This window comes from Moschus berezovskii, chromosome 11, assembly GCF_049115385.1.
Source record: "Moschus berezovskii isolate FMDL1 chromosome 11, NW_MosBer_1.0, whole genome shotgun sequence".
NCBI classification, from domain to species: Eukaryota; Metazoa; Chordata; class Mammalia; order Artiodactyla; family Moschidae; genus Moschus; species Moschus berezovskii.
In genome coordinates this window covers 82019299-82045006 of record NC_142470.1, presented here as the reverse complement: position 1 = coordinate 82045006, position 25708 = coordinate 82019299, and the positions used below count along the sequence as shown (strand labels likewise).

The 25708-nt window shown below is 38.0% G+C and overlaps 1 protein-coding gene across 1 annotated transcript in view; it reads left to right on the top strand.

Moving 5' to 3' along the window:
* The window catches only part of DYNC2LI1 (dynein cytoplasmic 2 light intermediate chain 1), a 40498-nt gene extending 15998 nt beyond the window's left edge, over window positions 1-24500 (top strand). The window contains exons 5-13 of the mRNA XM_055400505.2: window positions 1612-1700; window positions 7627-7813; window positions 8719-8787; window positions 9388-9465; window positions 13253-13329; window positions 14056-14126; window positions 18036-18133; window positions 18758-18850; window positions 23764-24500. Coding sequence (XP_055256480.2) covers window positions 1612-1700; window positions 7627-7813; window positions 8719-8787; window positions 9388-9465; window positions 13253-13329; window positions 14056-14126; window positions 18036-18133; window positions 18758-18850; window positions 23764-23826 — 825 coding nt within the window. The 3' untranslated portion in view covers window positions 23827-24500. The remainder of the gene's footprint in view (window positions 1-1611; window positions 1701-7626; window positions 7814-8718; window positions 8788-9387; window positions 9466-13252; window positions 13330-14055; window positions 14127-18035; window positions 18134-18757; window positions 18851-23763) is intronic.
* Window positions 24501-25708: the final 1208 nt, after the last annotated feature.

The window sequence follows — 25708 nt, the reverse complement described above, 5'->3', positions numbered from 1 at the left end:
ATTGTTCAGGATAGAGGGAGAACTTATAGTGTATGTTAGGAGAATAAAAACTTCTGAGTGGAATTCTCTTTTGGTGTTCCCATAAGGAAGAGGTCATTTCTTAAATAAAGTTAGGTGTGTGGAGAACAATCTAGAATAAAGAAGGTCCCATATTTCCCATAACTCCCATAACACAGGAAAATTTTTATAGATTGATCCAGTCCAAGTGTTTGATCATTAGACAGTGTATAGAGAGGTAAAATTGACTGTTGCTGCTTCCTGGATTCACCAGTGCAACTTGGTTATTAAAACTATGAAATTGAAAAGAAAAAACAGTATATTGAGATGTGGGAGAACTTTATTTTTGTGAATCACATAAATTTTTGCATGAGTGATAAGCCTAGAAATAGGCTTATCCTTGTTGTGGGAGACTCTGAGTCAACTTTCATAAGTTTAACTTTTGAGAAAAGCTCTAAAAGCTTTTCTTCATCCAGTTGTGAATCAAGAGAAATTTTCCATTGAAAACTTATTTCTCCCCACAAACATTAGAGATTCAAATACAATTGCAAAACAGTTTCAATGGTTGAGATAATAACCTGTCAAAAAGCAAAATATATTTATCTAAAACTACTGTAATGACCTTCTGCCTCTTCCAAGTTCATGGTATTGGGCACATAAAAACTCATGTGATTTCTTTTTCACCTGTTTGTTTCTGCTAAACTTTACACTATTGAGTTGGGCTTTTCTGTATTCATTCTAGAAAATTGATATCTTTCTCAGATTGAAGGTCTCCTAAGAGTTCTAAATGTAAAGAACTTTATCAGCTCCTCACACAATCATATCTTGAAGGCTCTCAGTATCTGGCCGGAAGGAGAAATGCCATCAGCTAGCCAGCAGTCTAGAACAGTTGCCATGGAATAGATGGTCTTTTTTCCAAGCTACTTGGCTGCGCAGCCCTTTTAGTCTCCCTATAATTTAAGTTCTCTGAAAAGGGAAGCAGCTGTAGAAAATCCTCGTCACCCTACCTACCGCTTGTATTGCCAGTGCCAGTCTCACTGTCCCCAGGGGTGTCAGGCCCAGACCAGCTGCTTATACTTCTGCCCAGTCAATCCTGATCTGCAGGCCGGACTGCTGTCTGTTCTCCCTGTTTCCTCTTGTCTTGTCTTTATGTCTGATTTATAGTGTGAGCTTCTGTCTTCTCCCTCAATTAGGATGTTTTCCCATTCAGGTTTATTTCTACCTAAAATTATAACTGTTTTCAAAAAGATAATTCCAAATGTGTTCAATTTGTTAATTTTATTTCTAATGTGAGTGTTAGCAAACACTGCTTGTGAGATTTGCAGAGTTGGGGTGCTGTTTAATGTCTTCTATTAAATTAGGATAGAATCAGGGCATTTAGTACCCGTGTATACTCTTAATGTTTCATCTTTGTTCTTTGGAATAGATGTTTTAGTACATTTTGAGGGATGGGATCGATAAAGGAGAAAATTTTGACTGCCACAAAGGGTCTTGAGGACTATAATATCTTGTATCCATAATTATTACTGGCTGGTGCTAATGAACTATAAGAACTATTTAAAAGGTAAAAACATCACAGAATATTAATATTTTTAAAAAACCTGTTTTTTTCAGCCAAAAGATATTGCTCACTTTTGGGAGCTAGGTGGAGGAACATCTTTACTGGATTTAATCAGCATACCAATCACAAGTGACACATTACGGTAAGTGGGGCCAGTGAGGAATAGCAGTTAGTAAGTATCCAGTGGAACCAGTCTGTTGTTCCATGTCCAGTTCTAACTGTTGCTTCCTGACCTGCATACAGGTTTCTCAAGAGGCAGGTCAGTTGTTCTGGTATTCCCATCTCTTTCAGAATTTTCCACAGTTTATTGTGATCCACACAGTCAAAGGCTTTGGCATAGTCAATGAAGCAGAAATAGATGTTTTTCTGGAACTCTCTTGCTTTCTCCATGATCCAGCGGATGTTGACAATTTGATCTCTGGTGCCTCTGCCTTTTCTAAAACCTGCTTGAACATCTGGGAGTTCACGGTTCACGTATTGCTGAAGCCTGGCTTGGAGAATTTTGAGCATGACTTTACTAGCGTGTGAGATGAGTGCAATTGTGCGGTAGTTTGAGCATTCTTTGGCATTGCCTTTCTTTGGGATTGGAATGAAGACTGACCTTTTCCAGTCCTGTGGCCACTGCTGAGATTTCCAAATTTGCTGGCATATCGAGTGCAGCACTTTCACAGCATCGTCTTTCAAGATTTGAAACAGCTCCACTGGAATTCCATCACCTCCACTAGCTTTGTTCATAGTGATGCTTTCTAAGGCCCACTTGACTTCACATTCCAAGATGTCTGGCTCTAGATAGGAAAAGGAGTACGTCAAGGCTGTATATTGTCATCCTGCTTATTTAACTTATATGCAGACTACATGAGGAACGCTGGGCTGGAAGAAGCACAAGCTGGAATCAAGATTGCTGGGAGAAATATCAATAACCTCAGATATGCAGATGACACCACCCTTATGGCAGAAAGTGAAGAGGAACTAAAAAGCCTCTTGATGAAAGTGAAAGAGGAGAGTGAAAAGGTTGGCTTGAAGCTCAACATTCAGAAAACAAAGATCATGGCATCTGGTCCCATCACTTCATGGGAAATAGATGGGAAAACAGTGGAAACAGTGTCAGACTTTATTTTTTGGGGCTCCAAAATCACTGCAGATGCTGATTGCAGCCATGAAATGAAAAGACGCTTACTCCTTGGAAGGAAAGTTATGACCAACCTAGATAGTATAATTAAAAAGCAGAGACATGACATTACTTTGCCAACCAAGGTCCATCTAGTCAAGGCTATGGTGTTCCAGTGGTCATGTATGGATGTGAGAGTTGGACTGTGAAGAAAGCTGATCGCCGAAGAATTGATGCTTTTGAGCTGTGGTGCTGGAGAAGGCTCTTGAGAGTCCCTTGGACTGCAAGGAAATCCAACCAGTCCATTCTAAAGGAGATCAATCCCCGGTGTTCATTGGAAGGACTGATGTTGAAGCTGAAACTCCAGTACTTTGGCCACCTGATGGGAAGATCTGACTCATTGGGAAAGACCCTGTTGCTGGGAAAGATTGAAGGTGGGAGGAGAAGGGGATGACAGAGGATGAGATAGTTGGATGGCATCACCGACTCAATGGACATGAGTTTGAGTAAACTCCAGGAGTTGGTGATGGACAGGGATGCCTGGCATGCTGCAGTCCGTGGGGTCGCAAAGAGTTGGATATGACTGAGCGACTGAACTGAAGGTTCTGGCCTGTGCTGAAGTGAGATAGTTGGCATCCGACTAGTAACATATTTTGCAAGCCTACAAACAAACAAAATATGTCAAATAACACTTGGGCAATATATTCACTTGGCAAAAAAAAAAAAAATTACTTCAAAAAATAAAATTGAAAACTCAGTTCTTTTTAATACCCATCCAAGCATGAGCTAATTCAGCCCCTGAGTTTTTCCTGAAACTGGATATTATGTCTCCTTTAAATTTAATGGCTTCCTTGGTGGCTCAGGTGCCTGTAATACAGGAGACCCGGGTTCGATCCCTGGGTCAGGAAGATCCCTTGGAGAAGGGAATGGCTACCCACTCCAGTATTCTTTCTTGCCTGGAGAATTCCATGGACAGAGGAACCTGGCAAGCTGCAGTCCATGGGGTCGCAAAGAGTCAGACATGACTGAGTGACTAACATACACTTGAATTTAATACTAATTTAATACTAATGTTAATATCACTGAGGGGCTTCCCAGGTGGCGCTGGTGGTAAAGAACCCACCTGCCAGTGTAGGAGACAGAAGAGACACGGATTAGATCTCTGGGTCGAGAAAATCCCCTGGAGAAGGGCATGGCAACCCACTCCGGTATTCTTGCCTGGAGAATCCCCATGGACAGGGGAGCCTGGAGGGTTACAGCCCATGGAGTCACAAAGAATTGGACACAACTGAAGCAGCTTAGCACGCACACACACCAGTAAAGCCTCATGCAATGAAAGTTTATGAGTTAGAAGAGGAAGAAAGTGTCCATTTGCTGACCTTAAATAAAAAGAACCTGGGGGAAAACCTCAAGCTCTTTGGTGGTGGTTTCCTGAGAATGATTCCCACATGTTGGCCAAATCAGATGTGGAAAATTGTGACATTTCTCACAATGTTCCTGGGAACCCATCTTAGCCAAAGAAAACAGAATTTAAAAATCTAAAATATCTTACTGTTGTCAGAGTTTAACACAGACCATTGCTGCTGGACCAGATACAAAGGGCTTGACAATTATTTGTCAAATTTCAACCATTAAGATCTTTAGAATTTTTTCTTGTTAATAGGATAATTGTTTTTCCATAACTAGCTAGTAATGTTGGCTTTCTTTGTCCAGTGATTTTTTTTTCTTTTAAAGAAATAAAATTTAGTGTCTTTTACTTATCACAAAAATGTTTTATGCTCATAAGGAAAACTTGGAAAAATAGTGAAACGTACATGAAAAATAAAAGCATCTGCGATCACATGAAAAAGGACTATTCTCAACATACTGAGGTATTTCTTTCAGTGTTTTCAGTGTTGTAAATATACTTTGTACAGGTATGAGATATTGCGTATACACATTTAGATCTTGCTTTTTCACTTAAAACCACCATTTCCCCCGACATTATTTTTTAGAACCATGGCATTTTACAGCTGTGTAAAATCTCATTTGCCCCCCTTTAACAGAGACAAATAATTGAAGCTGCCTGGGAATTAGGGCAGCTCATGGTGGTGTGGCTGAGAGATGACAGGGGCGGGGAGCAGCTGAAGGAACGAGAGCTGCCGGCCAGCCTGGCCTGAGGCAGACAGGAGTAAAGAGGCTGGGAGCAGCTCTTCCCAGACTGTGCGCTGGCTCCAGCGCTGGCCCTGTTGTCACATCACCTTTCTGTATTACCTCATTCCCCTTCTCTAGACCTCGTGGGCTTGTAGAAGCTCTGGTTTCTGCAGGAAGCCGAATCTTTCCACCGTCTCTTCACTGCCTCGCTTTGTGAGTTCCTGGTCTTCTTTCCGTGGAATCCCAGCGCAGCTGGAGCCTGCCTTAGGAGACAAGAGGGGCCAGGGTGGTGATGAACAGAGGGCAGGGGCGCCACAGGCCTGGGTGCAGAGCAGCTTGCTGAGTGGTTGACGAATTCATGGAAAACATTTCACTCCTCATTAGTCGCAAATCTCAGAGTGTTTTGTGACTGGAATTAATTCGACATGTAATTTCCTTGAGTTGGACAGAGCCCAGCAACCTTACCAAATGCTGTTAGACACTGTTTTTCTTTAAAATGACTGTTCATAGAATAATTATAGATGCACTGAACATTTCCACAGACCTTAGATAATTTGTAAGAGAGCATTTCCTGTGGTCCACTCCCCTGTTTTCAGAGGTAGTGTTTTATAAAAAAAATTTTCAGCTGTCATTTGCTGTGAAGGCAAAAGTAACACAGGTATTTGCAGTGCAGTGGAAATGTAAATGTTAACCTCAGAGAAAAGTTGAATAATCCATTTTCCCTTTAAAACAAAGTTATTTTCATTTGGAAAAAATGATACACTTTATATGTATTTTACCACAGTAAAAAAAAAAAAAAAAATAAATCATGGTCTTTTCTTTTTAACATTAATCATGCTAAAACTCTGAAAATAAAATTAGTTTCCTTTATATATATATGTATATATATATATATATACACACACACATTATAATTAAGAAAAGCTGTTTCTGAGCTTATTCAAATGAAAGATATGGTTGGCTAGACAATTTAATGGCATAATAACTTTATAGAAAATCTTAGGTAATGTCTAAAAAGACTACTTTCTGGATTTAGACCTATGATATAGATTTTAGCTATTGTTTTGCCTTACACAAAATAGCTGATTTGCTCAAACTAAACAAAATAATTGTTGTTGTTCAGTCACTAATTTGTCCAACTCTTCTGTGACCCCATGGACTGCAGCCCACCAGGTACCTCTTTCCATGGGATTTCCCAGGCCAAGAATACTGGAGTGGGTTGCCATTTCCTTCTCCAGGGGATCTTCCCGGCCCAGGGATTGACAGGCAGATTCTTTAGCACTGAGTCACCAGGAAAGCCCAGATAACTTGACTATATTATAGCCAGCATATATTATAATTCCTTGCCATTTCTGCTAGCAGAATGTTTGCTCTGTCGATCAAAGACATATTGGCCCATGATTATGGCTGTACAGACTTATTTTTAAGTGTACAGTTTAGTGACATTCAGTATTATTCACATTGTTTTGGCACCATCACCACCACCCCTCTCCAGAGCGTTTTGTCTTCCCAAATTGAACCTGTACCCATTAAACAATAACTTCCTACTTCCCCCTCTTCCAGCCCTTGGCAACTACCATTCTGGTTTCTGTTGCTAGCTACCTCATGTAAATGAAATCATCCTTTTGGGTCTAGCTTATTTCACTCAGCATAATGTCTTTAAGTTTCATCCATGTTGTTAGCATGTGTCAAAATTTCCTTCCTTTTTAAGGCTGAATAATATTTCATTGTATTCATATACCAGATTTTGTTTACCCGTTAACCCACTGATGAACATTTGGGTCATTTCCACTCTTTTGCAATTGTGAATAATGCTGCTATGGACATTGGTATACAAATACCTGTTTGAGTCCCTGATGTCAAAACACCCAGAAGTGGAATTGCTGGATCCTCCTATAATTTTTTGAGGAACCACTGTACTGCTTTCCACATTGTCTACTCTGCTGTTTTATATTCCCATTGGCAATGCCCCAGGGTTCCAATTTCTTTCTATTCTTTCAACACTTATTATTTTCTGGATTTTTAATTTTTATTTTTTATTGTAGCTATCCTAATAGGCAAGAAGAGGTATCTCATTGTGGTTTTGATTTGCATTTCTCTAATGATAATACCAGACATCTTTTCCTGTGTTTATTGGCCATATGTATGTCTTTAAATACAGAAATGTGTATTTGAGTTCTTTGCCCATTTTTAGATTGGGTTGTTTGTTGTTGCTGAGTTTAGATTTGGTCATGGTGGTGGAGTGTGTGGTGGCCTGGAGTGAGGTAGCAAGGGCTTCCAGAGAGGTAGCAAGGTACAGCAGAAAACCATGTAGCTCTGGGTTGAAATACCAGCTCTACAGTTCACTAGTTATATGAGTCTGTGCCTCAGATTTCTAATCCATAAAATGGCCATTGTAACATTTTCTAGAAAGCCTTGTTGGGTTAGGAGGAAATAAGCTAGGTAGACTCCAGGCAAGGTCCATCAGTAAATGTTTTCTTCTCCTTCACCACATTGTTGTATTGTTGCTGCTGCTGTGATTATTATTTTTGCTTCCTTTCTTTGGAACACACAGCAAAACTGAATCTAAACATGGCACTGTTGGATCCAATTGCGCATTATGTGAACTGGATTATTATTAGTTCAAACAAAAAGTTTGGTTGTAACACTTTAATATCACTAGGGAAAAGCACTGGAATAAATAAGGCTATAATTTTGGCATATTTTTCTTAGAAAATTGCTATGTTTTTCTTATAGTGTTATTCTTAGAAAATACATTTCAGTATAGTAGGGTTTCAGATAGTAATTATTTTCAGTCTTTTTATGAAAGATGTTTTTATTTCTTTAGGACATTTTCTATTGTCCTTGTTTTGGATCTTTCAAAACCTAATGACCTTTGGCCCACCATGGAAAATCTGTTGCAAGCCACAAAACTTCATGTAGATAAAGTAATAATGAAACTGGGGAAGAAGAATTCTAAAGCAGCTTCTGAAATGCGACAGAAGATGTGGAGCAATATGCAGAAGGACCATCCAGTGAGTTGCTGCTGGGATTATTCTTGGAATTCTTAGCCCCATACATAGTTAAAGATAACATCACAAACAGTTTCTTTAGATTTTTATGCATGAGTTGAAATTCACTTGATGTGGATGAACCTGTTCACTGGAAAATTACAGCAATTTAATAAAACCTCAGAGCAAAACAAGGAAAATGATTTCAAATGTCTTCTCGTTAGACATCTGCCATGATTGTTATGGCATATTCCACCAATCAAAAGGAACAGTTTTAAAGTAGTAGTTTGATATGATTTTATAATTTCTGTGAAATAAAGATACAAAACCAGGTTGTACAAATGTCACCTGGCAAAGACCAGATAAGGATACAGTTTTAAGCAAGGAATAGAGTTTCAACAGCCTTTACTGTCATTCTATACGTTCATTTACTGTCTGTCACAAAATCAGTATCTTTTTATCATCTGATAATTAAACTATCAAGTTGCAGTATGGTAACACAAGTCTTTTATGTACAATCAGGAATGTCATCATCTAGAAAACGAAGAAAGGTATTTTATATTGCCTAGAGTTTATATGAGTGTGTTTTACAAAAGGAATATCAAACAAAACTGGTAGTTATGGTTCCCATATATGCAGTATAAATGTTATTATCACAGTTAATACAAATAACTTTAAAAAAAACAGGAAGGCAACATGTAAGAAAATAAAAGAACAGAATATGAAGAATAAATATGGTAGCTTAGGGAATTGTAATTTCTAGTTCTATGCTTGAGAAATGTAGCTTCAAATATTAAATATTGGAGCAACCTCTGTCAAGCCAACAATATTACACTGTGGGCAGATTTTAAATGACCTAAGTCACAGAAATTGCTGAATACATAGTAGTAAACAATTACAGGGAATCAATGAAATATGTTTGTTAACAGGATCGTGAATTAATCGACCCATTTCCAATTCCTCTGGTCATAATCGGAAGTAAATACGATATTTTTCAGGTGAGCTCTTCCACTTCTAGTTGAACTTGTTGTACACGCTTGCCTAGCCTTTATAGGAGAGAAACAAAAGTAATAATGAAATGAGAAAAATGACTCGGGGTAGGGGAGAAGTCAAGGAGTCACACATCTTAAAGATTTTGGAAAAGAGAATATAGTTGGGAAAGAGAAAATAGGTGAACAGTAAATACAGTGGAATGATGGGGATAAGGCAGAAGATTTAGAAACTGAATCCAGTCCAGTCACCAAGGGACAGGACTTATGTCCCAACTTTTAAATTGAAGAAAGTAGAAAATTGGTTTCTTCTTATCTTTGCTTGTCAGAGAATCCTTGGGGTATTCCACTTGATAAAATGTGTGCTTATATCTAAATTCTCTTGGGCTAAGGGTTTAAACAAGGAAAGATCTGACAGTGTAGCTCTGGAAGGCTGCAGCTGTTGTTCAGCTTCTACAGAACCAAATGCCAAGGTAATGGAATCCTACTCAAGGAACATTTCAAAAAATAAAGAGGAAAGAATCTATTTCTGTATTTAATAATTTGTACTTTTCTGCTACAAATACTAGTTCTCTCAACTTTTTTCTTGTTAATAACATACATCTTTAGGATTTTGACTCTGAGAAGAGGAAGGTAATATGCAAGACACTTCGATTTGTTGCACATTATTACGGAGCATCATTAATGGTTTGTATGTTTCCTATCCTTTGGGTTTCAACAGACTAACAAATTTGGAAAGATTACCAGCTTGGTGCACAATAATGATGTGGATGCTTTTACTAATGCATGTAATTCTCTCCTTTCCTTTCCTATTGCCCTCAAAGCGTCTTGTTACAGAGCATTTATAATGTATTTCTGGAACACACACTGCTAGATAGCCTACCATTTCCTTGAAGTGGAAGTTCTACATTTTTAATAGCCATAAATCCCCATCTGTCTTAGAGATAAGTTGGTTATTTATCTATTCATCTTTTAGTTTTCCTTTAAGAATTAGAATCTATATTCACTTAAAAAAAAAAGACTAACAATTTTTTTTTTCACAAAAGCTTTTAAAATGCTATTTGTTGTAGAGGTTAAAAATAATGAACTTGGGAGTCATGCTGCCTGGATTCAAATCTCAGGGCAACCATTTACTAGATATGGCATCTCAGATAAGTCACTTAACCTCACTAAAGCCTTAGTCTCCTCCAGGGTAAAATGGACAAAAATAGTCCTACCTTCATAGGGTTGTTGTGAGGGTTAGTAGCAGGAATACACCTGAAACCCTGAAACCCTTAGCACAGGGCCTGACACAAATCTCAATAAAGGCTGGTTCTTGTAACTGTTAGCATTATCTTCCACAGCAGGACCAAATATTGCTGCTGCTGCTGCTAAGTCACTTCAGTCGTATCCGACTCTGTGTGACCCCATAGACGGAAGCCCACCAGGCTCCCCCGTCCCTGGGATTCTCCAGGCAAGAACACTGGAATGGGTTGCCATTTCCTTCTCCAATGTGTGAAAGTGGAAAGTGAAAAGTGAAAATGAAGTCGCTCAGTCGTGTCCGACCCTTAGCGACCCACGGACTGCAGTATCCTCTAATGCAATAAAATATAAAAACATTTTTATCTTTAAAAAAATTCCTCCCATTTGAATGCTCTCTTTTGCCCTCAAAGTGCTCAGAGGAACCTGTAGACAACATGGCCTAGTCCCCAGCTTTCATGGCTAGTATATTAAGACTGAAAGTAATAAGTATGATCTGTATTTAAAATTCTTATACTTTCTAGAATACTCCAAATACATTTTATTATGTATTTTCTTAAAAATCATCACCTTTTATGTACGGTATCTACCTACTTGCATATTAGGTTGACGAAGTATGTTGGAAATATACTTTTTTAAAAAATTATTTTTCATATTTTTTTCCATTATGGTTTATTACAGGATAGTGAATATAGTTCCCTGTGCTATACAATAGGACCTTGTTTATCCATTCTGTATATAATAGTTTGCATCTGCTATTCCCAAACCCTCAATCCAACTTTCCGTCACCCTCTCTACTCTGCCTTGGCAACCACGGAAATATTCTTTACTGTTTTGAAAAGATACGGAGAATTCAAACTATCTTACTCATTCAGGGTACAGAAGCAAAGACCGTGGATCTTGTAGTTTCTTACTTTTGCTTCTAGATAAAGCTCCACATTTACTTCTGTTTAGTTAGCTGAGGAAAATCCCTCTCTTTGTTTAAAAACAGATCACATTTGATGATCTATCAATGCCCAGTCTGGTCTTATCAGTAAGAATGTAGTAATAGGTGAAGTCAGATCAATCCAGGCCACAGCAGACGTGCAGTTAATCATGGCTCACAAGTCCAGGGACAAGGGAAAGGATCTAAGAATCATTCATCTCAGCTCTCAGTAAATCAGAGGTTGGTTTTAGAAGAGCACTCTGGACCACCATGGAAACCATACAGCTTTTCTAGCTTCCCAAATCAAGAAGAGAGCGGCCAGAGCTAACAAAGCCCCACCTTTCAGTTTCACTTCCACTCTGACCCTAGAGTCCAGACTTTGGTACTTCCTGTTTCCAAGGTTCAATGATATGCAGCAGTTCTGTTTTGTTTTTTAAACATAGTTTATCCTTTATGATTCAGTCAAGAATACTAATTCAGTAATATGAGCAATCTAATCAAGTTAATAAAAATCAAAAAGAGAAAAACATTGGTAAGTAGGACCAGATTCAGTGGAGAGCCCCCAGGATGGTAGGGAACTTAAAATTATGATAAATGAGGAACAGCATAAAATGATATTCTGGCATGTGGAATGTGATAACAATCTTTAAATATTTGAAGGACTGATCCATGGGAAATGGGTTAAATGTGTGCTTTCTTAGAGTCAAGAACAAGGAATCGATGGGGTTTAGTTCAAATTAAGAAATTTCTAATACTGCCATTATCTGAAAATGGAATGAGTTGCTTTTGGAGATCATGAATTCCCAGGCATTGAGTTCATAAGTAGAACTCTACATATATTTGTGGAGGATGTTTTCAAGGCAATTGATGCACAGATAGGGGTAGGGATGGGGTTGAGTTAGAAAAACTTCTCATGTCCTCCCAGCCCTTCAGTCCTATGAAATACACTTCTGATGAGGTTTTTTTCCCTCGCCATATAGGGAACATAACAGAAAATACAATGATGATGATAAAAAGTTGTGTTTTTACAATTCAACTGAAGTTTTCATATTAGAATATTGTCTCAATAGAAGCATAAAATGGTTTCAAGTTTTAAAATGTATCAAATCTTATATATTCACATGAGTGTTCTACCTTGAATAGTTTCCCCCTGGGAAGTTAAGTGTTAGTCGCTCAGTCGTGTCCGACTCTTTGCGATCCCATGGACTGTAGCCTGCCAGGTTCCTCTGTCCATGGAATTTTCCAGACAAGAATACTGGAGTGGGTTGCCATTACCTTCTCCAGAGGATCTTCCCAATCCAGGAATTGAACCCAGGTCTCCTACGTTGCAGGCAGATTCTTTACCTTCTGAGCCACCAGGGAAGCCCTTTCCCTGGGAGCCTGTTCTTAATCTGAAAAGTGAAAGTGAAACTCAGTTGTGTGACTCTTTGCAACCCCCCATGGACTGTGGAATTCTCCAGGCCAGAATACTGGAGTGAGTAGCCTTTTGCTTCTCCAGGGTATCTTCCCAACCCAGCGATCAAACCCAAGTCTTGAACGAATCTTATCCTAAACACTGATCTTTTTACCTTATAATTACATTTCATTTTGGTTCAAGATTGTTTTTCCTACTTTCATACATCTTAGTCATTCTGATTTGGCTGGGAGACCTTGGTATTTCAAAACATTCAAAATTAGTCTTAAAAGGTTTTGTAGGGTAGCCATATGTCCTGGTTTTTCTCTGATTTCTCAGCTTAATGATTAATAGTACCCATGCAGTTTCATTCTTCTAAAATATTCTGGTTATGATCACTTGGTTATAGACCACGAATGAGAGTAGTCAGTTGCTTACTCTGCAAACTCTAAAGGCAAATCTGAAGAGAAGTTTTAAAGTTGTTTTAATGAGTATCAGTATTGTTAGATTAGTCTGCAGCTCCCACATTAACTGCTTTGAAGACAGAAGTATGCCTTTGGATGGAAAAGTTATTTATGATACATACCTCCTATATTTTAACCAACCAGATTGCATTTTGGTAATGATTACGGTCCATTTGTGGGAGTAGCTGAAATGATTAGTGCATAAACACAAGTCCATACACTAAATATATCATGCACTCATGAAATTTGAAGAGTGAGTTAAAACAAATTTATCAAGATTTCTTTTCCTTTATTCGGGTTTTGTTTTGCTTACTCAAACAGAAGATTTTGTTGGGCAAATAAATAGTAATTCTCTCTGCAGTCTGTACTTGTTGAAAGCCATGTTTATTTTACCTCTTTCTGTGATTTGAAAGCACAGCATGTAATTTATTGTCCTGATTTTTTTCTTTTTAGTTTACCAGTAAATCAGAAGCTCTGTTACTAAAAATACGTGGAGTTATTAACCAGTTGGCATTTGGCATTGACAAAAGGTACCATTAAAATATTTTTTAACATCTTTTTACTTTTTATTTTGGTATTCTCTCATCTGATTATTATTGGAGAAGGAAATGGCAACCCACTCCAGTGTTCTTGCCTGGAGAATCCCAGGGACGGGGGAGCCTGGTGGGTTGCCGTCTATGGGGTCGCACAGAGTTGGACACGACTGAAGTGACTTAGCAGCAGCAGCAGCATCTGATTATTGTTCTCATAAGTCTTGTTTCTTGACTGGAAAAATGCCTCAGATGACTGTTCTTAGATAATTTCATATTATCTCTTGCTTCTTATATTATTTAAATATTTATATTTTACAACTAAAATGTTATATAATAGTTGGAAACTAGAATAAAATAATCATACTATTATACTTGTTTCCTTGATCCTGTTACTTCTTTTCCCCTTATTTTAGTAGCTCTCCTACTATTATCACTTTTTATATTAGAAACGGAATTGATCATTTTAGTAAGTATTTTTCTTAACCTTGCTATCTTTCTTTGTTTTGATTTGAGGTAGTTTGTGTCTTTTTTTCCTCCTATAATATCTTTATTAGTGCTATACTTTATTTTTTGAATCGGTTACATTAATAATCATTCATTCATTTTGAGAAATACTCTCATAGGGGCTAGATATAAAACTTGGCTCTTGTATTTACAGTAGGGAATGGCAGGATATTTGATTGCTAAACTAAATTAGATTCTTTTTTCTTCTTATCCGTGTAGCAAATCAATATGTGTGGATCAGAATAAACCTCTGTTTATCACAGCAGGATTGGATTCTTTAAGTCAGATAGGTTGGTGAACTTATTAAGATTGTTCCATTTATTTTAATTGCTTATTGATTTTATCCTACTGCCTGTTCACTTCATCTCCAACATCTCCTAACCCTAACCACCATTTCTGGTTTCATTATTATTGTTGTTATGTCTTGTGTATTTATTTGTATACATTGTATTGATGCAGAATGCATCACATTGACATATTTGTGATGAAAGGGATGTTGGCATATGAGCGGCTGATTTCTGATCTCTATACCACTAAAAAAAATTGTATATACTTTCTTTCCCTCACTGATTTCCAGGTACTTTTAAATTTTAGCTCCTTGGGTTTAGAAGAAAATCCGAAGGATAGAGTAGTCAGGAAATTCAAAGCTATATATTATAAGCAATGATGAAAAATATAAGAGATTCAAGTGTTGGAATAAATCAAAAAGAACACAGTTGCATTAACTAGATATGCCTTAATTTTCTGTTATGTAAATACTTCATTTAATGGGATGTTTCCTATACTTATCCCTAGACTCACAAAGCGAAAGAAATTTTAAGAGTTTATATGGTCAAGCTCCCTGCTTTCTCACAGAAGTAATTTCACTTAGAGATTTGGGGGCCTAGCAACTCTGTACTCTGGGGTTGGCATAGTTTGGTTTTAACACTAATGGACAATGGCTTTCTTTTTTCCCACCCCCTCCATTACTCTTACATGCTGAAGTTGACTTCAAATGTAGAGATCTTTGTCATGAGATTATAGGTTGAATTGGAATGAAAGGAACAGAGGTGTTAATGAGTGATTATAAAGACTGATTTTTATAATTATAATTATTACAATTGCCAACTTAATTTTATTAGCAGTGAAAATCACTGTGTGTAATGATAGAAATGCTGATGGAAATCTTTTGCCCCTGTAAGTAGTCGGAGGTCAGAAAAGGATCGAAAAATACTGAATTTAAAAAATCATGGAGCTTGGACCTCATCAAAGTTAAAAACTTTTGCTCCTAAAAGACCATGTGAAAAGAATAGAAAGATATGCTACAGTCTGGGAGAAATTTCAAACTACATGTTTTACAAAGGACTAGTATCTGGAATATATAACAATAAAATAAAGATCCAATTAGAAAATATGTAAAAGATATGGCCAGATATTTCACTACAGATATACAATAATGGCAAATAAGCACATGAAAAGATATTTAATACATTTTTTACATGAAGGAAATGCAAATTGAAACTACATTGAGATATTACCACACACTTATCAGAATAGTTAAAATATAGTGGTAACACCAAATGCTGGTGAGGGGATGTGGAGAAATTGGATCACTCATACATTGGTGGTAGGAATGTAAAACAGACACTTTTTTTTTCTTTTGAATTTTTTCTTTTGTATTCTGGAGGAGGGCATGACAACCCACTCCAGTATTCTTTCCTGGAAAATCACATGGACAGAGGAGCCTGGTGGGCTACAGTCCATGGGGTCACAACGAGTTGGACATGACTGAAGTGACTAAACATACATTAACATACATTTTGTATTGGAGCATAACTGATTAACAATGTTGTGATCGTTTCAGGTGAACAGTGAAGGGACTCAGCCATACATATGCATGTATCCGTTCTCCCCCAAACCCCACTCCCATCCAGGCTGCCACATGACATTGAGCAGAGTTCCATGTGCTATACAGTAGGTCCTTGTTGGTTATCCATTTTAAATATAGCAGTGTGTGCATGACCTTCCCAAACTCCCTAACTGTCCCCTTCCCCCAGCAATCATAAGTTCATTCTCTAAGCCTGTGAGTCTCTTTCTGTTTCATAAGTTCATTTGCATTATTTATTTTTAGATTCCACAATAAGGGATATCATGCAATATTCTTCTCTGACTTACCTTTACTCAGTATGACGATACTCTCTAGGTCCATCCATGTTTCTGCAAATGGCATTATTTCATTCTTTTGAATGACTGAGTAATATTCCATTGTATATATATATATACACCACATCTTAATCCATTCCGCTTTTGATGGACATTAGGTAACTTCCATGTCTTGGCTATTGTAAACAGTGCTGCAGTGAACATTGGGGTGCATGTATCCTTTCAGATCATGTTTTTCTCCAGATAAATGCCCAGGAGTAGGATTGCAGGGTCATATCATAGCTCTATTTTTAGTTTTTTAAGGAACCTCCATAGCAACTGGTCAACCACTCTTGAAAACAATTTGATGGTTTCTTATAAAACTAATCATGCAGCTACCATATGACCTAGAAATTGGACTGTTTGACGTTTATTTGAGAGAAATGAAAATGTATGTTCACATAAAAATCTGTAAATAAATGTTCATGATATCTTTATTTGTAATAGCCCAAAAGTGGAAACAACCCAGACATCATTCAACAGGTAAATGGATAAACTGTGGTATATCCATATCCTGGAATACTTACTGAAGTGAAGTGAAGTAGCTCAGTCGTGTCCAACTCTTTGCGACCCCATAGACTGTAGCCTACCAGGCTCCTCTGTCCATGGGATTTTCCAGGCAATAGTACTGGAGTGGGGTGCCGTTTACTCCTCAGCAATAAAAAGGAACAAACTATTGCTATATACAGCAACTTGGATTACTCTCCAGAGAATTATACTGAATTTTAAAAGCCAATCAGAAAATGTTACATATAATTCTATTTATATAAAGTTCTGGAATGAAGAAATTTTTTAGAAATGTAGGAAAGATTAATGGTGGTCAGAGGTTAGGGACAGACCTGAAGGTGGGGAGTGGGGGCGGAGAGGGATCGAGAAGGAGGTGGGTTTGGTCATAAAAGGGCAACACAAGGGATCCTTCTGGGAATGAAGCTGTTCAGTGTCTTGACTGCGGTAGTGGATCCATGAACCTACAAAGGTGATAAACTTGTGTACAACTTAATACACACACACACAAGTGAGGACAAGGAAGACATTTGGGAAATCTGGAGAAGAGTGGTGGATTTGATCACTCTTACCCACCAAAGTCGTAAGGAGGCCCTGAAAGATAGAGTGAAGCAGTGAACAATGTAGATGAGAGGGAGGCATCTCAGACTATGCAGTGAAAATGTCCAAGGAGTGGCAGCGTATTTTCAGATTTTTCACATTAATTTTTAAATTATACAGGCAATGCATAAAGATATTCTCCTTATAAATCTAGAAATAGTACATATACAATCAAGTGTAATATTCCATTTTCTATACATGTGAATGTGGTATAGAGAAAAATTATTTGTTTTAATGCAATTGTATTCTTCTGTGTCATTTTGAAGTTTTCCTTTTTTACTCAATACACCTTACTGCTTTCTCCATATTAATGCTACATGTAGGTCTGTTTGGAACTCTGACTGCTGGATAGGGTTACAGAGCGTGGCTACGCATAGGAATTTAGTTCACTCTGCCTCTACTGATGGACATTTCAGCTGTGGCCATTTTTTCACTAATACAAATAATGCAGCTCTGTGAAACCCTCAATGCATGTATGCAGGTATTTCTAAGATAAACACTCAAAACTAGAATTTCTGGTTAATAGGATGTGGTTTTTTAGTATTTTAACAGTATTTACTAGTGCCATATTACCCTCCAGTATAGCTGTCGCAATGTGCGTTCCATTCAACAGCACATAAGAACATCTGTTTCCTTAAACATTCCCAAACACATGAGAATGTCATACTTTCTATTTTTCCTGAGCATCTACTTAAGTGCATGGAAAGGGAATTACAATTTACTCATTACTCTGTCTCATCTCCCTCTGGTACTAGAATCTGTCCCAGTGGCCTTGTTACACTGGGTTGAGGTAAATTTTAACAGTGATTATAGAAGAAAAGGAAATTTTCTTCTAAGATTTAAGTATCATCTGTTTTATTGATAGTAATAGTTTATAATGTTTTAGTCATTTGAATTAAAACTCCCAATTTTAGGATCTCCTCCTCTTCCTGATAATGACATTGGAAAGTTTCATGCCCGTTCACCAATGGAACTGTGGAAAAAAGTATATGAAAAGCTCTTTCCACCAAAGGTATCTATTTCTCATTCTTTTACAAGAATTTTCAGCACTATTCAACAGTTGGGCCTCCCCTTGTGACTCATCTGGTAAAGAATCCGCCTGCAACCCGGGAGACCTGGGTTCGATCCCTGGGCTGGGGAGATCCCCTGGAGAAGGAAAAGGCTACCCACTCCAGTATTCTAGCCTGGAGAATCCCATGAACTGAATAGTCCATGGGGTTGCAAAGAGTCGGACATGACTGAGCGACTTCCACTTTTTTGCTTTTGCTGTTATTGGGAAATGTTCAAACAGGCCTATTATAGTAACTTTGTTTTCTACTTACATGCTCAAGTCAATTAAATACTTGCTTAAAATCTACTGTATGTCTGACCCTGTGGGGCTGAAACAATGGGTAAGACACTTTTCTCACTCTGCTTCCAAACAGAGCTCTTTCTGGTTGTTAGAGAAGGGAGGAATAGTATCCAAGAGGGAGAGAGAACCTGGGGAATTTGAATTGGCCTTCAGTGGTGATGAAGGCTCAAAAGATCAGCCTTCACTGGCTGCCCAAGAAACAGGAACTTGGCTTGTGAGATAGATGATGGTCATTGAAACTTTTTGGTTATGGGCATGAAATGACTTAACAAATTGTGATTTCAGAGTATCAACACACTAAAAGATGTCAAGGACCCTGCCCAAGACCCTCAGTATGCTGAAAGTGAAGTTGATGAGATGAGAATTCAGAAGGATCAGGTATTATCCTCAACATTTATTTCATCTTGAGTTTTATCACAGAAATATCCTTAGAATTCCATAAATTTTTCTCAACTTATTTACTTAACTTTTTCCTTTCAAAATTATTTAAATAGTATATCTTCACTATATAAATTCTGAAATGCATAAAGGAGGAACTAAAGATCACATAACATTCTACCACCCAGGGATGACTTAGTGTTCACATATGCTTTTTGGACTTTCCAGTATACTTTATGTTGAAGATGGGTAGTGATTCTTACCTCGCTGTTAGGAAGACACTTCCATAATATTCTTTTATTTGTGGGGTTATTCAGAAGGTTTTGTTTTTTATTAGGACATTTACTTATATCCATACTTTTCTTGGTGGCTCAGACGGTAAAGAATCTGCCTGCAATGCGGCAGACCTGAGTTCGATCCCTGGGTTGGGAAGATCCCCTGAAGGAGGGCCTGGCAACTCACTCTAGTATTCTTGCCTGAAGAATCCCCATGGACAGAGGAACCTGGCAGGTACAGTCCATGGGATTGCAAAGAGACAGACACGACTGAGCGACTAAGCATAGCAGCACACATACTTTTCTCATATCAGAAAGATTAAGGACTGCCTAATCTGAAAGCACACAGTTGACAAAACCCAGGAACTCTCAGGAAAGTGATTAAAAGTGGAGACTGCTTTCCATATATGTGCCCAGATAGTATCATTTGTGATACACAGCCTGATAGAAGAATGTAAGAGTTGGTAAACTTTTATCATGATCCAATACTGAGATTTTCCCAGATCTCCTTTTAGTGTGATAAAATGAGTCACTGTGAAGAATATAACCTTATATAAATAAGCACAGTAAATGGAATGCCCTGACCACCTCTCAGGTGGGATTGTAGAGCTGTGTAACTGTTGCTAGGATAAGCTGAACACAGCCACCCACTGTGAGCAGGGACCAGGGTCTTTTTCTCAGCAGTCGCCTTTCACCTTCTGGGGCCCTAGAATAAGTAAGCAAAACATTTTAAGTACAGAAGACTTCTGAAAAACATGTCATGAATATTTAGAGGGTGTTGTAGCTGTAGCAAAGTGCATGTTGCAGAAACACTCAAATGACCTCATGTAACCCTTATTGTGTTTTGCAGCTTGGCTGTAGAGATTAGTTGGAAGTCATCTCTGAATTAATATTTATCTAGAAAAAAAAATATTTATCTAGGAGTTAGTGACTAACTGCCATTGTTGATAAGATTATCTGTTTATATTATACAGTGATCCCTTTTATACATTTATTATTAAAGGGCAAGAGTATTTCTGAGCATCTTAAGGTTTCACATTCAAATCCATCTTCCCTAACTGACCTAAAACCATAAGAGTTTTGAGTAGAATTGGAAAGCAGCCCCACAATACCTGTATCATTCTTCCCTTGTACCTCACTAATTACTACATTCTCTGGACAAATTTTTTTAGACCCACTTGAAAAGTTATAATGTCCTAATTTTGCCTCTAAAGCAGTTTCATTCATGGTATTTTAGTAGATGAATTGATTTTAGTTTGCACATGTAGTACCCCCCTCTGCTTTAAAAGTCATGCAAATGATTAGCAGTTGATACTCAATTATTTTATAGATGTTCACTTCCGAATTTTGACATTCTGATATCCAAAACTTTATATATTCTTTCATGTTCTTCCAAAGCCGTTTCAGGGCCTTACATTGTTTCCAGTTGTCTGCTGATAACCACAGAAGCTGACTTATGTGTGAGAAAACTCTCTGTAGATTAATTTTGAAAAACCCCTATTTCCTACTAAACATTCAACATTTTCATTTTTTATATGGGCAAGATAGTCAATGCCACTTTTATCAATATAGCCTATAAAAGAATTCATCTGCCGTAGGTGAATATCTAGTCTACAGCGCTTCTAAAAACACTGCCTTCTTGATCTTTTAATATGATTATTGCTACACTAACATTTTTCAGTGAAAATAGCATTATAATCTTTAGATTTGATTTGCCTATTAGAAGAAGAAGAATATCCATCTAAAAGAATGTCTCATTCAACGTTTTCCATAATCACACAAAATTATGTCCCTACCTAAAAGCAACTGGTAATTACTTGACATCTGTACTGTGTACTATGTATCTGCATACTTTAACCCAAATAGTTACTGATTCTTGCACTTCATAGGAAGAAAAATGACATCCTGTTTCACTGAAAATAATCCAGTTGCATATGAGTGGAGGGCTGGCCCTGGGCCTGTCTGAGACCAGACGTGATCCTCCATTTGACTCCCTCCCATCCCCAACTCTCATCATTAGTGGCTTAAATAATCAGGCATCAAACAAAAAGTTTGGTACCCTTAAGCTTTGGCAATGAAATCAGAGCCCACCACTTCTAAGATAGGCTAATTCATGAGTCCTGTTCAGTTCCTCTAATACTGAGTCTTCAAAAAAGCCCAAGTTGTGTAGAATCATCAGGCAAGAAAGATGTGTCCCTTTAAACCACACTTTACTTAAGCCATACTTCTGTTACATTATCCTGCCAGTGAGGGGGGTAGGCACTAAGACAGCATATTCCATAATGCTTTGTTGTAAGTTCTTGGTAGTAGAACATGTCATTTATGATCACTGTCCAGAATCCCTTTTGCTCCCAGTCCCCACTGATGCATGAAGATCCTCACAGAGATTGAAATTAGTCCCCCTGGTTTGGGGATCAGCCTTAAGACCCCTTTTCACCTTTTCTGCAGACTAAATGTCTTTCCTAATTAGCTCTCTTTTGTCAGACTTCACATGGGCACCAGAAAATAGTTCCTTGGTATTTACTATTTTTTAAAAGTCTTCCCGTTTTAAAGCACTCCTGATTTTAAGGGAGTCAAGTATAGAAAGCATTTGCTGAACACTTCTACCTCTTTTCTATATTTTTATTGTCAAAGCAAAAAAAAAATGGAAAAGGTTTGGGTAAACAGTTATTTTTAAGGTCTTCTTGGTTCAACCATACATATACATTTTGAATCCCTGTTTTCAAAAAAACTTATTTATAATCCCTAGGCCTATAATTTAAACACAGACACACACTGATTGATTTACATGTTGGGGGGAAATGTTTTTTACTGTCCTCTATTGAAGATGGTGTTTTAAGCATTATATATATATTTATATTTGAAAACTTTAGAAGCTTTTAAGAAGCAGGGTGGAAACCCGTTTTGGTTTTGCTTTCTCTTTTAAAGTGACTCTCTAGGGTGGCCATGAAGAACTGTAGTGTAAAGAGAGCCCTCTTAGTTGCTATTCCTTTAAAATATCATCACATAATGTTGAGGTCGCATGAGAGCAGTACTAAAGATCTAGTGAACACAGTGAGTTCTATATCACACCAGTTACTCTCCATCCTCCTCCTGGCAAGGCTGGGGGACCAGCCCAGTTCTGTCACTTTACAGCTTACAGAAGGGAGAAACTGCTAGCACAGAATCTCAAAGCAATGCCCTCACCATTACCATTGGTAAAAGAAAAACAGCACTTCCAATTAAAGGCAAAGTTTGTGATAACTGATTACTGTTTATTCTTTATGAACTAACAGTCCTTGAAACCATAAGTTACAGGTAAGAAAACTGGTGAACTGAGTTAATGTCATTAAAAATAAACCAAGCTATAAAGACTACTTTGGAGTTAATACTATGGAAAAAAAATTTCTTCAAAGTCATTATAGTGTTTTGAAACTTTCAACATTTAAATTTTAATAACTTAGAATATACGTATGAAAGAGATCATCTGCCATTTTTCTGAAAATGAGAATGCAGTTTTCTTTTCCTAGCAACTGTGAACTTCAGTTACATTAGGCAAAGGGCAGGAATTGCCTTATCTTGCAGAGTAACCACTTTTTGCTTATCTGAAACAGTGATACACTTTGTACACTTAGACACTGAATAACATGTAAGAAGCCAAGAGACAATCCCCTTAGATGGTCCGTTTTGCATGTCAGTTGTCTCATGCAGGTTTTCCCACCTCCACTAAAGTTTATCTTCGTTTTATGAATTATAAAAGTCACATATACTCGTGGTGAAGAAAATCAAGACATAGACGTATATAATATAGAAAATGGAAGTGTCCTGCCCTCTCTCCGCCTGGTTGCCTTTCTCATTTGGCACATACAACACTATTATTTTTGTTGGCTGCCTACAAAGTCAGGTGTCAGTGAGCACTGAGGTATTTAATCAATCCTTACTGTGAGATATCTAAGCCATTTCCAATTGCATGCCAATAGATAGCGCAGTGAATATCCCTCTGCCCTTCTCTATTGTGCTATATGATGAATTTCTGAAGGTCAAATTTCTGGGTCAAAGGATATGTACATTTTAAATATTGATACTTTGCTAACTTCAGCCACAATTTGACAAGAGTTGAACAGTAAATGTTTAAAAATAAGATCATTTTTATATTCTTAAAGCATGCATGAATGTGAAAGTCACTCAGTCATGTCTGATTCTTTGTGACCCCATGGACTATACAGTCCATGGAATTCCACAAGCCAGAATACCAGAGTGGGTAGCTGTTCCCTTCTCCAAGGGATCTCCCAATCCAGGAATCAAACCCAGGTCTCCTGCATTGAAGGCGTATTCTGTATCAGCTGAGTCACCAGGGAAGCCCAAAGCATGCATATAACAATGCCTAATTTTGTTACTTGAAAAACAATTCGTATGCACTATTTAGAATATAATTTAAATTTTAATCCATCTCCAAGTGCTACTTAGGCTACATAGAAACTCTGAAGACTACATTTCATCCAGAGTATAGTCATTTATAAAGTAGTTGTCAGGAAATTTTGAGAGTGATAATACATTTATAAAGGACATACTGTTACACCCCAAAAATGCTAAGGCAGTTTTAAGGCTCCTAGTTTAAATTTTAAAGTTTTTTACTAGTAAAACATGTTTTTGTTTTAGGAACTGGAACAGTACAAAAGAAGTTCTTCCAAGTCTTGGAAACAAATTGAGCTTGATTCCTGAACCTAATTCAACTGTAATGTAACCTATTTCTTCTTTTCCAAATACAAATAATATTTTATTAGTTAATATTACAGTAATAAGGGAGGAAAGTTTAGATGTGTAATTTATTAAAGGAAAAGTGGAATTGTTTGTCTTAGTACAACTCCTGAGATACTTTTAAGTCTCTTTAAAAAATTGTATAATCACATGTAATATTTTTTAAATAAAAAGAATCTTTCAGGACATACCTTTAACATGTTTTTAAGTAGTGTATACTTGGTTCAGCATCTATAAGTTTCTGCTTATGTTTTCAGGAATATGAAATTAGGAGCATTTAGTAACAGTTGTAGGTATAAGGTTAAGCATTTATATTAGACACATTCCTTCTCTAAGGCATTCTCAGCTATGTCTGGTAGGAAAGTGGAATTGGGGTCACTTTCACAGGTATCATCATTTTACTCTAATTAATGGTGAGCCACAGGAAGCATCTGAAGTATTTATTTAAAAGGCACATACCTGAGGAGCAGATAAGATGGTGGAGTAGTAGGACGTGAAGCTCCCCTTTTCCCACAAATGCACAAATACATCTACACGTGGAAGCGTTCTTACAGAATATCTACTGAACACTGGCAGAATACCTCAGACTGCTGAGAGAGCAAGAGAATCTCCAGGTAACCGGATAGGAAAAAAGATTAAAAAGAAAATGAGAAAGGAATCGGTTTGGGACCTGTACCCCTGGGAGGGAGCTGTGGAAGAGGAAGGGTTCCTGCACCCTGGGAAGCCCCCTTACCAGCGAGATCTGCCGGGACAGAAGGGGAGCTTCAGATCCTCAAAGGAGAATGCAGCAGCCAGAGTAGAAGAAAAACTGTACAGATGGCCATGGTGGCATCCTGAAACACCAGTCTGCCAGTGTGGGCAGGGAAGGTGTTAGAACTCAGGCTTTCAGAGACCAGACCTGGAGAGAGGACTGAGATTGGCTGTGCAGAAACAGCCGGGGAGATGGTGTTGGAATCTAGTGTGACCACAACTGAGGATGCACATGGAGGAAGCCCAGGCCATCTTAGAGGCCAGGTGTCATTGTCTGGGGGTGGGATCCACCATGGTAGCCTTTTTCTTTGTGCACAAACTCACAGAGGGCAGGACACCACCTGCACTGGTTCCAGGGTTGGTTACAAACCACCACCACCTCCCTTGCAAACTCTCGCAGCGATCATGAACTGCCTCCACTCCCGTTGCATGCTCCAGGGGTGCATCTCAGCCACCACCACCACCAAGACCCCCGGGAGTGGGCAGCAGCTGCTGCATCTGCACACTCCCCGTCAAGGTGATAACAACCAGCGCATGCTGAGGAAAGACAGCAGGCATCCACAGCCCCCGTACCAAACATAGTAAATCCACACGAGCTAGACAAGGACACGCCAACATGTAAACAGCCCTTCAAGACAACAGTAGATGATTGTTTCTTCTAAACTCAGAGTAAAATGCAAGTAAAATGAAGACACAGAGGAACCACTCCCAGGTAAAAGACCAAGAGAATTCTCCTGAAAGAATAAATAATGAAACAGGCCTCTGCAGTCTAATAGACACCAATTTCAAAAAGGAGATAATGAAAATACTAAAGGCAGCAAGAGGAAAACAGAAAGAGTTACAAGGGAACCCCTATAAGGCTATTCGCTGATTTCTATACAGAAATATCGCAGGCCAAAATCAAAGCTACAATGAACTATCATCTCACACTGGTCAGAATGGCCATCATCAAAAAGTATACAAGCAATAAATGCTGGAGCGGATGTGGAGGAAAGGGAACCCTCTTTCGCTGTTGGTGGGAATGCAGATTGATAACAACCACTGTGGAGTACAGTATGGAGATTTCTTTAAAAACTAGAATAAAACTACCATACGA